General features: G+C 54.6%; 2 protein-coding genes across 2 annotated transcripts in view; one reads left to right on the top strand and one right to left on the bottom strand.

The window, feature by feature from the left end:
- Window positions 1–4,096: 4,096 nt before the first annotated feature.
- On the top strand, window positions 4,097–8,494 carry LOC137357274 (trans-Golgi network integral membrane protein 2-like). The gene is made up of 4 exons (XM_068023496.1): window positions 4,097–4,179; window positions 5,186–6,033; window positions 6,240–6,323; window positions 7,599–8,494. The coding sequence occupies exons 1-4, from the start codon at window positions 4,137–4,139 to the stop codon at window positions 7,602–7,604; spliced, it is 981 nt and encodes a 326-aa protein (XP_067879597.1). The 5' UTR covers window positions 4,097–4,136; the 3' UTR covers window positions 7,605–8,494.
- Window positions 8,495–14,484: 5,990 nt separating this feature from the next.
- Window positions 14,485–14,822, bottom strand: part of LOC137357167 (caspase-7-like) — a 162,424-nt gene continuing 162,086 nt past the window's right edge. The window contains exon 4 of the mRNA XM_068023266.1: window positions 14,485–14,747. Coding sequence (XP_067879367.1) covers window positions 14,485–14,747 — 263 coding nt within the window. The remainder of the gene's footprint in view (window positions 14,748–14,822) is intronic.

The raw sequence follows: 14,822 nt of genomic DNA on the forward strand, positions 1-14,822 counted from the left end.
AATGTTGTACACGTCTGTCAAATTTCCCCTAGATCTCCTTTGCTCCAAAGAGAACAACTCCAGCTTTTCCAGCCTAACCTTGTAGCTAAAATCCTCCATCCCTGGAACCATTCTGGAAAATCTCCTCTGCACCCTCTCAAGGACCCTCACATCCTTCCGAAAGTGTGGTGACCAGAACTGGATACAATACTCCAGTTAGAACCGAGCCAGAGCTTTAGAAACCTTCAGCACAGTTTCCCTTCTTTTGTACTCAGGACCTCTATTTATGAAGCCCAAGATCCCATAAGCTTTGCTAAACACTCACCTAATATGTCCTGCCACCTTCAAAGATCTATGTACATGCACCCCCAGATCCCTCTGTTCCTGCACACTCTTTAGAAATGTGCCATTCAGTATATATTACCTCTCCCTATTACTTCTGCCAAAATGCATCACTTCACACGTCAGTTTTAAACTCCATCTACCACCTCTCTGCCCGCTCCGATAGCCTATCTATATCCTGTTTCAGGCGATTCATATCAGCCTCACTGTTTGCTGCACCTCCAAGTTTGGTGTCATCTGCAAATTTTGAGATTCTACTCTGGATCCCAAGATCCAAGTCATTTATATATTGCAAAGAAAAATGCTGGTGCCAGCACTGACCCTTGGTGAACACCACTGTCTACCATCCTCCAGCCTGAAAAACAACCCTTTATTACAACTCATTGTTTTCTGTCCTTGAGCCAGTTTTTTTATTCATTTGTTTGCTGACCCTCCTATTCCATGAGCCTCAATTTTGTTAACCAGCTTTTTATTTGGTACCTTATCAAATGCTTTCTTAAAATCCATATAAACAACATCCACCACATTCCCTTCATCAAGCTTCTCTGTGACTTTATCAGAAAATTCAGTTCGATCAGCCTTTTCCAAATCCATGCAGGCTCAAAACTCTCCGTGTGTGTTGATATTTCCCTGATTATTGTTTCTAAAACCTTACCCACCACAGCGGCACAGTGGCGCAGTGGTTAGCACCGCAGCTTCACAGCTCCAGCGACCCGGGTTCAATTCTGGGTACTGCCTGTGTGGAGTTTGCAAGTTCTCCCTGTGTCTGCGTGGGTTTCCTCCGGGTGCTCCGGTTTCCTCCCACATGCCAAAGACTTGCAGGTTGATAGGTTAATTGGCCATTATAAATTGCCCCTAGAATAGGTAGGTGGTAGGGAAATACAGGGACAGGTGGGGATGTGGTAGGAATATGGAATTAGTGTAGGGTTAGTGTAAGTGGGTGGTTGATGGTCGGCACAGACTCGGTGGGCCGAAGGGCCTGTTTCAGTGCTGTATCTCTAAACTAAACCACTGATGTTAAACTGACCGGCCTGTAGTTGCGAGGACTGTCCCTATACTCTTTCTTGAATAAGTGTGTCACATTTCCCATTCTCCAATTCTCTGGCATCATCCCCTAATCCAGGGAAGATTGGAAGATTAGGGAAAGCACTTCCGCCATCTCCGTCCCCACTTCCTTCAGCAACCCGGACACAAGCCATCCGAACCAGATGACTTATCCACCCTAAGCACAGCCAGCCTTCTTCGCACCTCTCCCTCTCAGTTTTTACCCTATCCACTGCCTCTACTTTCTTCACTGCTTCTGATATTGTCAGATTTCACTTCCTTAAAATTGATACAAAGTACTCATTGCATATAGAAGCTTTACTCTGCACCTCTAAGCATATATTACCCTCTTTGTCCCTAACAGGCTCCACTCGACCCCTGAAGACCCGCTTCCTATTTACATGCCGGTAGAAGATCTTTGGATTCCCTTTTATGTTGCCTGCCATTCTCTTCTCCTCCTCTCTCTTTGCCAGTCTTATTTTCCTCTTCACCTCCCCTCTCAGCTTACTGTATAAGGTCTGGTTCTCACTTCATGAGTTGACTTGACATACATCATTTACCCTCTCTTTTTGTTTCATCATAACCTCTATCTGCCTCACCATCCAAGGAGCCCTTTTATTGGTTCTTTTACCTTGCACCCTTGTTGGAATGTTCCTGTCCTGTACCTGAAGCATCTCTTCCTTTAAGATAACCCATTGTTCTGATACAGCTTTTCCTGTCAGTCTTTGGTTCCATTTTACCCTGGCAAGATCCCTTTCTCCTTTTTCTCGTTCCTTGCTTTTCTGCATGACTAGTCTAAACCTCATTTTACCTAAGTGCTCCCTGACAATCACTTGGTCCACTTGGCCCACCTCTTTTCCCATCACCAGATCCAGCAGTGCCTCTCTTCCAGTTGGGTTGAGAACATACTGATCAAGGAAATTCTCCTGGTCACATTTCAGAAATTCCTTCCCCCTCCTTACCCTTTACTCTAAAATTATCCCAGTTGATATTTGGGTAATTGAAGTCCCCCAGTCTCACCACTCCAAAGATTTTGTACATCTCTCTGATTTCCCTGCAGATTTGCTCCTCTCTCTCTCTCACGATTTGGAGGCCTTTAAAATACCCCTTGTAACTTTTTGTTTCTCAGTTCTAAGCATTGGGATCTGTCCTTGCCCCTTCAACTGCATCCTCCCTTTCCAACACTGCAATGTCTTTTCTCATCACTACTATTGCGCCACCTCCCTTTTTTCCTTCCCTATCTTTTCTGAACACTTTATCTCCTTGTAGATTAAGCACTCGTCCTTGCCAATTTGAGGCATATTTCTGTTATTGCCACTATGTCATATTCCCACACGGCTATTTCTGCTTGCAGTATTCAACACACTTTGTGCATTTCCACACACGCATTCTAAACCTGTCTTTGCATTCCTCATAATCCTTCTCAGTCCACTCCCATCTAATGCGGAACTACTCCCTTCTCTAGTACGAACACTCACCTTGTGCACCTCATTCCTCTTTTCTACTCGTATATGTCTGTTACCGTCCGCTTCACGCCCTAGCTAATTTAGTTCAAACCCTCCCCAACCACACTAGTGAACCTCTCTGCGAGGACAGTCCTGTTGAGGTGCAACCTGTCCCTTTTGAATAGGTGCCTCTTGCCCCAGAATTGGCCCCAATGCCCCAAGAATCTGAAGCCCTCCCACCTGCACCTTTCTTGAACTCACACATTGATCCTCCATATCTTCCTATTTCTACTCTCTCTCGCACATGGCACTGGGAGCAATGCAGAGATTACTACCCTCGAGGTCCTACTCATTCGCTTCTCCTTCGCTCCTGGAAATCTGACCATAGCCTCTCAATACCTGCCCTCACCGTGTCGTTGGTACCAATATGCACCACAACTTCTGGCTCACTCCTTTTCCCCTGCAGAAGATCCTGCACCCTCTACGTGATGTCCTTCAGGGAGGCAACACACCATGTGGGATTCAGGACAATGGTTACAGAAATGCCTATCTGTCTCCCTGTCTATGGAATCACCTATAAAAATGCTTTTCTGCAATTTGCTGTTCCCTCCTGTACAGTCCCGAGTGCATTGGTGCCACGGTTTGGACTACACTCCTTCAAATGTGTCGTCACTCCCAGCAGTCTCCAAAGCTGAGTACTGGTTTGAGAGTAGCACACGCCCTGCACTTCTTGACTCTCCCCAATCTTCTGGATGGACACCCGCCGACGATCCTGAACTCCTATTGCTTGTGGAACCATCACCTCCTGGAACGTATGATACAGGAAACTCTACTGTTTCCTGACGTTCCGTAGTGACTCCAGCTGCCCCTCAAGCTGGGAAATCCTGAGCGACTCAGTGATTGAGCATCCAGGGCTCTCTGGGCTGGAGAATTCCAAAGATTTACAACCAACCGAGTGAAGAAATTTCTTCTCCTCTCAGTGCTGAAATGGCCAAAACCTCATTCTGAGCCTGCGGTCCCTAGATTAGTTGAAAAGAAATTCTCAGAGATCAATCCTTGGGCAATGGCTTGGGAGAGCCGACACTGGCGCGATGGGCCGAGCGGCGTCACTGACTCCAGCCTGGCGGGTTTTTGCGGACTCCGCTCCGGGTTTTTGCGGACTCCGCTCCGGGTTTTTGCGGATTCCGCTCCGGGTTTTTGCGGATTCCGCTCCGGGTTTTTGCGGATTCCGCTCCGGGTTTTTGCGGATTCCGCTCCGGGTTTTTGCGGATTCCGCTCCGGGTTTTTGCGGATTCCGCTCCGGGTTTTTGCGCACTTCCGGACAGGATGAGGCCGTGGTGGCTGCCGCTGCTCCTGGTGCTGTCGATGGGTGAGGCCGGAGGCCGGAGACCGGAGACCGGACACTGACCACTGACCATCTCCTCGGGACATTTCCGGGTTCAGTCCTTTCTGTCCCGTGGCCCCGAACCCGGAAATGTCCCAAATCTCCGCCTCCGGGACATGAACCCGCCCTCACCCTCCACCTCCTCACCCCGCCCTCACCCTCCACCTCCTCACCCTCCATCCCCTCACCCCGCCCTCACCCTCCACCTCCTCACCCTCCACCCCCTCACCCTCCACCTCCTCAACTCCCTCACCCTCCACCCCCTCACCCTCCACCTCCTCACCCCGCCCTCACCCTCCACCTCCTCACCCTCCATCCCCTCACCCCGCCCTCACCCTCCACCTCCTCACCCTCCACCCCCTCACCCTCCACCTCCTCAACTCCCTCACCCTCCACCCCCTCACCCTCCACCTCCTCAACTCCCTCACCCTCCTCACCTCACCCTCCACCCCCCACCCCCTCACCCTCCACCCCCTCAACTCCCTCACCCTCCACCTCCTCAACTCCCTCACCCTCCTCACCTCACCCTCCACCTCCTCAACCCCCTCACCCCCCACCTCTTCAACCCCTCAACCCCCTCACCCCGCCCTCACCCTCCACCTCCTCACCCCGCCCTCACCCTCCACCTCCTCACCCCGCCCTCACCCTCCACCTCCTCACCCCGCCCTCACCCTCCTCCTCCTCAACCCCTCACCCCCCCTAACCCTGCACCTCCTCAAATCCCTCACCCCGCCCTCACCCTCCACCTCCTCAACCCCTCACCCTCCACCTCCCTGAACCTCATTTAACCCTTTCACTCTCCACCTCCCCCCATCTCAGTCAACCTCCTCAACCCCCGCCTTCACCCTCCACCTCCCTCACTCTCCTCCTCCCTCCCGCCACCCAAAGCTTCTTGCCCCCTCCTCATTCCCACCCCTATCTCAGGCCCTGGGGGTCGGTGCGGAGCCGCTGCTGTTGCTAATTTTTAAGGTTTTGTTTCTTTGCTCCTCAGGAATTTGTGACAATCAGATCAACATCACAATTTCCGAGTCCGGAAAGCAACTTTCAAACATCAACCCCCCCTCGCCTGCTGCATCCAAAAATGAAAATCACATAGTTCAGGAAATCGCAGATGAAAAGGTCAAACCTGGCAGCGACAGTAGCAAGACTATGCCCAGTGACGAGGGCAAGACCGGCGGCGAGGGCAAGACTGTGCCCAGTGACGAGGGCAAGACCGGCGGTGAGGGCAAGACTGTGCCCAGTGACGAGGGCAAGACCGGCGGCGAGGGCAAGACCGTGCCCAGTGGCGAGGGCAAGACCGGCGGCGAGGGCAAGACCGTGCCCAGTGACGAGGGCAAGACCGGCGGCGAGGGCAAGACCGGCAGTGAGGACAAGAGCATAGTCGGTGAGGGCAAGAATACAGCCAGCAGCGATGGCAATACTGCAGTCGGTGAGGGCAAAACTGGGGCTGGCAGTAGTGAAATCCATGATGTTGAGAATGGAGGTCAAAGTTCTAAAGATGGTGCAAATCAAGGCAATGGGCCACTGAATGGGAAGAAGGAGGAGAGCGGGAATGACAAGAACCCTGCAGATGAGCAGAGCCAAAAGGCCAAGGACGATGCGAGTGCTGGCACGGAGGACGGTGCTGAGGGGGATGAGGAGACACCTCATGGGGATGTCGAGGAGGGTGATGACGGTTTAACAGTTGCCGGAGGATCAGTGAAGGCTGCAGCTGGGATGGACAGTCACGCTGATTCAGTTCCCAGTGACGAGCCAGAGAGCAGCCATTTCTTTGCCTATCTGGTGACCACTGCGGTCATTGTTGCGGTCTTATACATCGCCTATCACAATAAACGCAAGGTGAGAGGTTGGAGGGGGATTTATATTGGAGAAACCATCACACGCCTGACCTCCTCCACCTCAGCCCCCCCCCTCCAGGGGGGAGGGTGGCGTGTTTATCCCCAGGGGTCAGAGGTCGGAGGGGGGGGTGTATATCCCCGGGGTCAGAGGGGGGCATGTATATCCCCATGTCGGGAGGGTTATTTATTTCTGTTTTTCTGTTACAGATTATTGCTGTTGTTATTGAGGGTCGAAGGTCAAAAGCCAATCGACGACCAAAATCAACAGAATATCAGCGGTTGGATCAGAAGGTACCCTCCCCCTCCCCCTCCCCCCACTCCTTCACCCCCCCAACTTTCCCCCTCCCCCCCCCACGACTATCCCCCTCCCCCCCCCCACTACTATCCCCTCCTCTCCCCCCCCACTCCTCCCCCCCACTCCTCTCCTCCTCCCCCCCCCTCTCCTCCCCCCCCACTCCTCTCCTCCTCCCCCCCCCCTCTCCTCCTTCCCCCCCCACTCCTCCTCCCCCCCCCACTCCTCTCCTCCTCCCCCCCCCACTCCTCTCCTCCTCCCCCCCCCTACTCCTCTCCTCCTCCCCCCCCCCACTCCTCTCCTCCTCCCCCCCCCCACTCCTCTCCTCCTCCCCCCCTCCACTCCTCTCCTCCTCCCCCCCCCACTCCTCTCCTCCTTCCCCCCCCACTCCTCTCCTCCTTCCCCCCCCCACTCCTCCTCCCCCCCCCACTCCTCTCCTCCTCCCCCCCCCACTCCTCTCCTCCTCCCCCCCCCCACTCCTCTCCTCCTCCCCCCCCCACTCCTCTCCTCCTCCCCCCCCACTCCTCTCCTCCTCCCCCCCCCACTCCTCTCCTCCTCCCCCCCCCCACTCCTCTCCTCCTCCCCCCCCCACTCCTCTCCTCCTCCCCCCCCCCCCACTCCTCTCCTCCTCCCCCCCCCCACTCCTCTCCTCCTCCCCCCCCACTCCTCTCCTCCTCCCCCCCCACTCCTCTCCTCCTCCCCCCCCCACTCCTCTCCTCCTCCCCCCCCCACTCCTCTCCTCCTCCCCCCCCCCCACTCCTCTCCTCCTCCCCCCCCCACTCCTCTCCTCCCCCCCCACTCCTCTCCTCCTCCCCCCCCAACTCCTCTCCTCCTCCCCCCCCACTCCTCTCCTCCTCCCCCCCCACTCCTCTCCTCCTCCCCCCCCAACTCCTCTCCTCCTCCCCCCCCAACTCCTCTCCTCCTCCCCCCCCAACTCCTCTCCTCCTCCCCCCCAACTCCTCTCCTCCTCCCCCCCCAACTCCTCTCCTCCTCCCCCCCCAACTCCTCTCACCCCCTCCCCCCCACTCCTTTCCTCCTCCCCCCCCAACTCCTCTCACCGCCTCCCCCCCCACTCCTTCACCCCACTCCCCCTACTCCTTCACCACCCTTCCCCTCCCCCCCCACTCCTTCACCCCCCTCCTCCCCCACACCTTCACCCCCTTCCCCTCCCCCCCCACTCCTTCACCCCCCTCCTCCCCCTCACCCCCCCAACTTTCCCCTCGCCCGACCTCAAGGGTCAAGTTGAACTTGTTTTTCCTGCCTTGTTTTTCTAGATGTGAAGAGTCTCTGAGCACTGCTGAAGCCCCTGCACTAACACCTTGGACACCCCCTCTCAGCCCTCCCCTGGAAACTGAGAGAGCCTCTCCTTAACCTCACCTGATGTCTGGCTTTAACACATCAACAAAGAGCTTCATCAAGAATCTGAGGCCCCAATCCCGTGAATCATGTCATTTCCCTGTTACTATTGTGTTTCCTGGGTGTGGGGGAAGTGGGGGTGACAGCAAGAATATTGATTGGATTTGTAATTGTCTGTTCATCTGGACCTCAGCTGAAATGTGCTGGAGGGGTGAACGGGGGGAGAATGAGTCGTGGATGAGTGGGGGTATATGAGAGGGTTGAGTTGGGGGTGACTGAGGGTGACAACGGTTGGTGGAGGTGAGTGGGAGGGGTGAATTGGGGGGGCTGGTGATTGTGGGACTATCCCATGTAGATTGCAGTTCCAGTGAGAGAGACGGTGGCTTTGGATTGGTTGCTCCTGTTCCTCCGCCCTGTTGGTCCTCGAGGTGAACGGGTTCTGTCCCCATCTGTTCACTGATCCATCAATTTGGAGGGAATTTCCTGCTGCCCTCACAGGAAGCCAGAACCTGGAGGAGATGGGGCGTCTCCCCGGGGAGGTTTGGGGCCTCCTCTTTACTATCACGGAGGCCTTGTTAATAACAGTGAACAATGCAACAAGCATGCAGACCAGGCCCTCCAGCTCCAAGTGACCCCAGACAGGACACCGTATACTCAGGTCACACTCAGTCTCTCTCTCTCTTTGTATTTAGGTTTGAAATGTCTGTAAATTGGTGTAACAGAGTGCTGCTGAGTGTGGAGTCTCTGCTCCCCTGAAGCTCCGCAATGTAATCATTGTTCAGAGAATTAAACTCAGTGACTGTTTTGACTCTTGCCTGTTGGTCCCATGCCTCTTTACTTCTCCTGTTGCTGCTTCCCAACATCAGACCATTTTAAAGCTGTCCTGAGGAGACTGGGAATCGGGTGGAATTGTCAGTTCAAGAAAATCGATTAGAAATTCCGAATATACAAAATAGAAAATGTTGCAAATACTCAGCAGGTCAGGTAGCATCTGTGCAAAACCAAACAGCTTCAATGTTTCAGGTCTGTGATCTTTGATCAGAACTCTGAAAGGTGGACCAAGTTGGAGCTGGAGACGGTTGCTAAGGAAGGAGATGTGCCTGTGAAAGCCAGTTTTAGCAGCGACCTGATCAAACATGAGAAGGGAAATATAAAACAATTGACATGAACAAGGCAAAAGAAACAGACATCTTGTCTGAGAGAACAGCAAAACTTCTTCAAGGTGGGTATTACTGGAAGAAAAGTGGCAGTGAAATAAAAAAAACAACCAATACTGTGGCTGCTGGAAATCTGAAACAGAAACAGCAAAACTGGGAGTGAACAGACAAGGGAGAAGGTCATTAACTGAACCAGGTTTGGGCAGACTAAAAGAAGTTTTTATTTGCAACTAAATATCATGCAGGAAGAAAACTACTGGTATGAGGAAACAACATAAGCACATGTACACACGGTCCAGTCAGAGAATTCAGGCCCTTATCCACCAATTCGAAAGCCTCCAGATCAAAGACTCTTTCTCAGATTCCTCAGCCCTGTTGTCTCAGTAAAACCTGCAAGAAAGCGTGCCATTGATCGAATTCCCTACGAGAACAGCCAGTCCAGAATCTAATATAATATACATTACAGACATCTTTTTCACCCTCTGCACTTTGCTCTCACAAGTAAAACAGCAAAGGTTTCAATACCATTGGCTTAGTTCAGCTTCTGAAGATGAAACTATCCATCTTGTAACCCGCCCACTTGCTGCTCTTGCTCAGGGGTAGCGGAGTGGCAGGTTTCCCATTGGTTAAGCTCACTGAGGCCTCGTCAGTATCTGGCACAGACGCCCTTCCACTGGCTGGTGGCCATAGCTCAGTGGGTAGAAATCTTGTGTCAGATTCAGAAGGTTGCAGCTTCAAACCTCACACCAGTGAATAGAGCACAAAATCTAGGCTGACACTCCCAATAGCAGTGCTGAGGGTGTACCACGCTGTCAGGGTCAGAACTGAGGGAGCGCAGTCCTGTCGGAGGGGCAGTACCGAGGGAGTGCTGCACTGTCTGAGGGTCAGTAATGAGGGAGCGACGCACTGTCGGAGGGTCAGTACTGAGGGAGTGCTGCACTGTCTGAGGGTCAGTAATGAGGGAGCGACGCACTGTCGGAGGGTCAGTCCTGAGGGAGCTTAGTCCTGTCGGAGGGTCAGTACCGAGGGAGTGCTGCACTGTCGGAGGGTCAGTACTGAGAGAGTGCTGCACTGTCGGAGGGTCAGTACTGAGGGAGCGCTGCACTGTCGGAGGGTCAGTACTGAGGGAGGGCTACACTGTCGGAGGGTCAGTACTGAGGGAGCGCTGCACTGTCGCAGGGTCAGCACTGAGGGAGTGCTGCACTGTCGGAGGGTCAGTACTGAGGGAGGGCTGCACTGTCGGAGGGTCAGTACTGAGGGAGCGCTGCACTGTCGGAGGGTCAGTACTGAGGGAGTGCTGCACTGTCGGAGGGTCAGCACCGAGGAAGCGCTGCACTGTCGGAGGGTCAGTACTGAGAGAGTGCTGCACTGTCGGAGGGTCAGTACTGAGGGGGGCTGCACTGTCGGAGGGTCAGTACTGAGGGAGCGCTGCACTGTCGGAGGGTCAGTACTGAGGGAGCGCTGCACTGTCGCAGGGTCAGTACTGAGGGAGTGCTGCACTGTCGCAGGGTCAGTACTGAGGGAGCGCCGCACTGTCGGAGGGTCAGTACTGAGGGGGCGCCGCACTGTCGGAGGGTCAGTACTGAGGGAGGGCTGCACTGTCGGAGGGTCAGCACTGAGGGAGGGCTACACTGTCGGAGGGTCAGTACTGAGGGAGCGCTGCACTGTCGCAGGGTCAGTACTGAGGGAGTGCTGCACTGTCTGAGGGTCAGTAATGAGGGAGCGACGCACTGTCGGAGGGTCAGTACTGAGGGAGCTTAGTCCTGTCGGAGGGTCAGTACTGAGAGAGTGCTGCACTGTCGGAAGGTCAGTACTGAGGGAGCGCTGCACTGTCGGAAGGTCAGCACCGAGGAAGCGCTGCACTGTCGGAGGGTCAGTACTGAGGGAGTGCTGCACTGTCGGAGGGTCAGTACTGAGGGAGAGCTGCACTGCCGGAGGGTCAGCACTGAGGGAGTGCTGCACTGTCGGAAGGTCACTACTGAGGGAGTTTAGTCCTGTCGGAGGGTCAGTACCGAGGGAGTGCTGCACTGTCGGAGGGTCAGCACCGAGGAAGCGCTGCACTGTCGGAGGGTCAGTACTGAGGGAGTGCTGCACTGTCGGAGGGTCAGTACTGAGGGAGGGCTACACTGTCGGAGGGTCAGTACTGAGGGAGCGCTGCACTGTCGCAGGGTCAGTACTGAGGGAGTGCTGCACTGTCGGAGGGTCAGTACTGAGGGAGGGCTGCACTGTCGGAGGGTCAGTACTGAGGGAGCGCTGCACTGTCGGAGGGTCAGTACTGAGGGAGTGCTGCACTGTCGGAGGGTCAGCACCGAGGAAGCGCTGCACTGTCGGAGGGTCAGTACTGAGAGAGTGCTGCACTGTCGGAGGGTCAGTACTGAGGGGGGCTGCACTGTCGGAGGGTCAGTACTGAGGGAGTGCTGCACTGTCGGAGGGTCAGCACTGAGGGAGGGCTGCACTGTCGGAGGGTCAGTACTGAGGGAGCGCTGCACTGTCGGAGGGTCAGTACTGAGGGAGCGCAGCACTGTCGCAGGGTCAGTACTGAGGGAGTGCTGCACTGTCGGAGGGTCAGTACTGAGGGAACGCTGCACTGTCAGAGAATCAGTACTGAGGGAGCGCCGCACTGTCAGAGGGTCAGTACTGAGGGGGCGCCGCACTGTCGGAGGGTCAGTACGGAGGGAGCGCAGCACTGTCGCAGGGTCAGTACTGAGGGAGTGCTGCTCTGTCGGAGGGTCAGTAATGAGGGGGCGCCGCACTGTCGGAGGGTAAGTACTGAGGAAGCGCTGCACTGTCGGAGGGTCAGCACTGAGGGAGTGCTGCACTGTCGGAGGGTGACTACTGAGGGAGTGCTACACTGTCGGAGGGTGAGTACTGAGGGAGTGCTGCACTGTCGGAGGGTCAGTACTGAGGGAGTGCTGCACTGTTGGAGGGTCAGTACTGAGGGAGGGCAACACTGTCGGAGGGTCAGTACTGAGGGAGTGCTGCACTGTCGGAGGGTCAGTACTGAGGGAGCGCTGCACTGTCGGAGGGTCAGTACTGAGGGAGTGCTGCACTGTCGGAGGGTCAGTACTGAGGCAGCGCTGCACTGTCGGAGGGTGAGTACTAAGGGAGTGCTGCACTGTCGGAGGGTCAGCACTGAGGGAGCGCAGCATTGTCGGAGGGCGAGTACTGAGGGAGTGCTGCACTGTCGGAGGGTGAGTACTGAGGGAGTGCTGCACTGTCGGAGGGTCAGTACTGAGGGAGCGCTGCACTGTCGGAGGGTCATTGCTGAGGGAGTTCTGCACTGTCGGAGGGTCAGTACTGAGGGAGGGTTGCACTGTCGGAGGGTCAGTACTGAGGGAGCGCTGCACTGTCGGAGGGTCAGTACTGAGGGAGTGCTGCACTGTCGGAGGGTCAGTACTGAGGGAGTGCTGCACTGTCGGAGGGTCAGTACTGAGGGAGGGCTGCACTGTCGGAGGGTCAGTACTGAGGGAGCGCTGCACTGTCGGAGGGTCAGTACTGAGGGGGCGCCGCACTGTCGGAGGGTCAGTACTGAGGGAGGGCTGCACTGTCGGAGGGTCAGTACTGAGGGAGTGCTGCACTGTCGGAGGGTCAGTACTGAGGGAGGGCAACACTGTCGGAGGGTCAGTACTGAGGGAGTGCTGCACTGTCGGAGGTTCAGTACTGAGGGAGTGAGTGCTGCACTGTCGGAGGGTCAGCACTGAGGGAGCGCAGCATTGTCGGAGGGCGAGTACTGAGGGAGTGCTGCACTGTCAGAGGGTGAGTACTGAGGGAGTGCTGCACTGTCGGAGGGTCAGTACGGAGGGAGCGTCGCACTGTCGGAGGGTCAGTACTGAGGGAGCGCTGCACTGTCGGAGGGTCAGTACTGAGGGAGCGCAGCACTGTCGGAGGGTGAGTACTGAGGGAGCGCCGCATTGTCGGAGGGTGAGTACTGAGGGAGTGCCACACTGTTGGAGGGTCAGTACTGTGGGAGCGTTGCACTGTCGGAGGGTGAGTACTGAGGGAGTGCCGCACTGTCGGAGGGTGAGTACTGAGGGAGTGCCGCACTGTCAGAGGGTGAGTACTGAGGGAGCGCTGCACTGTCGGAGGGTCAGTACTGAGGGAGGGTTGCACTGTCGGAGGGTCAGTACTGAGGGAGGGCTGCACTGTCGGAGGGTGAGTACTGTGGGTGTGCTGCACTGTCGGAGGGTCACTACTGAGGGAGCGCTGCAGTGTCGGAGGGTGAGCGCTGCAGTGTCGGAGGGTGAGCACTGAGGGAGTGCCGCACCGTCAGAGAATCAGTACTGAGGGAGCGCTGCACTGTCGGAGGTGCCATCTTTCACATGAGATGAGGTCCCTGTCTGCCATCTCAGGTTAACATTAAGAATCCTGCAACACCATTTTGAGGAACAGCAAGGGACTTCTCTCTGGTGTTCTGGCCGATATTTATCCCTCAGCACAAAAGTACATTCTCTGGTCATTCTCTCATTGTTGCTTGTGGGATTTTGCTGTGCACAAATTGGCTGCTAAGTTTCCTCCATGCTAACAGTAATTCCACTTGATTGGCTGTAAGGCACTTTTGGACATCCTGAGATACTGAGAGTTGCTTCAGAAATGCCAGGAATTACTCCAGGAAGCCGAGGAAAATGGAAGTTTGGCTTTTGGGGAATGGTCTGGGACATGGGCGAATGCAGGGACTGTTATCAGTGGAGAAACCTCTGCAAGGAAAGAGGTGACTGTTGGATTACAGCAGAGGCAAGTCGGCCTGCAGCGCCTCCAAATTAATTCCATGGAAAAGGCAGGCTTGTTTAACAACAGCGATACGTTCTCTCCTTCCCACCAGACTCCATCTCCTTTTTATTCCCTCATGCCCAGGCTGTGACACTAAGGGAGTTTCCTCTCAGTCGCAATACCTCACCCTTAGTGTTGAACGACCCACGCTCTGTAAACATGAGATCATGAAAACTCTGCTGCCCAAATCCAACTTGCAGCAAGTCCCATTAACCCATGATCCATGTTCCCTTCAAGATGCATGCATGCTAGGGTGTCAATCTTGAAGGGACCGTGCAGTGCAACAAGCTGACTGTGCACAGAAAAAATAAGCTACAGGAAAGATTAGTCATCACCTCTGTGCCCTCTGAACTACACTAGCATTGCCTCAATTTGAAAATCCTGTGTTTTCAAATCCCTCCATGTTCTCACCCCTCCCCATCTCTGCAACCTCCTCCAGCCCCACAACCCTCCCAGATATCAGCACCCCTCTAATTCGGGCCTCTTGTGTATCCCTGCTTTTAATCACTCCACATTGGCAGCTGCAGCTTCAGTTCCTCGGTCCCTCAGCTGTCTTTAAAGAAATCCTTCAAATAAATCTCTTTGGACAAGCTGTTGGTCATTTGCCTGAATAGCTCCTCATGTGGCTCAGTGTCAGATTTGGTTTGATTTCTGTTCCTGGAATTGCTTTGCAATGTTTGACAACATTAAAAGGTGCTATATAAATGCTAAAATAAAAGCAAAATACTGCGGACACTGGAAATCAGAAATAAAAACAAGAAATGCTGGAATCACTCAGCAGGTCTGCCAGACCTGCCATATAAATGCTAGTTGTGCTTGAATGAGAAAATTGGAACAATCAGGACTCAGCAGGTGGGAACGTGGTGGAGATTGTGGATTCTCAGGCTGTGAAGAGCGCTGGTGTTAGCTGAACCCGCGAGACTCTGTCGGTAAACGGAAAGACCTCTTCTTGCAGCTTGCTGATGAAACAAGGCATCTGTTTCTTTCCCCCGTTCTCTCCTCTGGACTCAAAGTTCCAGGCAACTAGGCAGTTCACCCGAGTCATGATCCGCAGTAGTTCCCAGTGTCTCTCCTCCCCGACCAGCACCTCACACAAACTCTGGAGAAATATTGACCCACCTGGGCTTAGGAAGGCGGCATGATCTGTAAACACAGCGATAGAATCACAGTGTGATCTGTCAACACAGTGATAGAATCTCAGTGTGATCTGTAAACAGT

This window comes from Heterodontus francisci, chromosome 47 (assembly GCF_036365525.1).
Source record: "Heterodontus francisci isolate sHetFra1 chromosome 47, sHetFra1.hap1, whole genome shotgun sequence".
NCBI lineage: Eukaryota > Metazoa > Chordata > Chondrichthyes > Heterodontiformes > Heterodontidae > Heterodontus > Heterodontus francisci.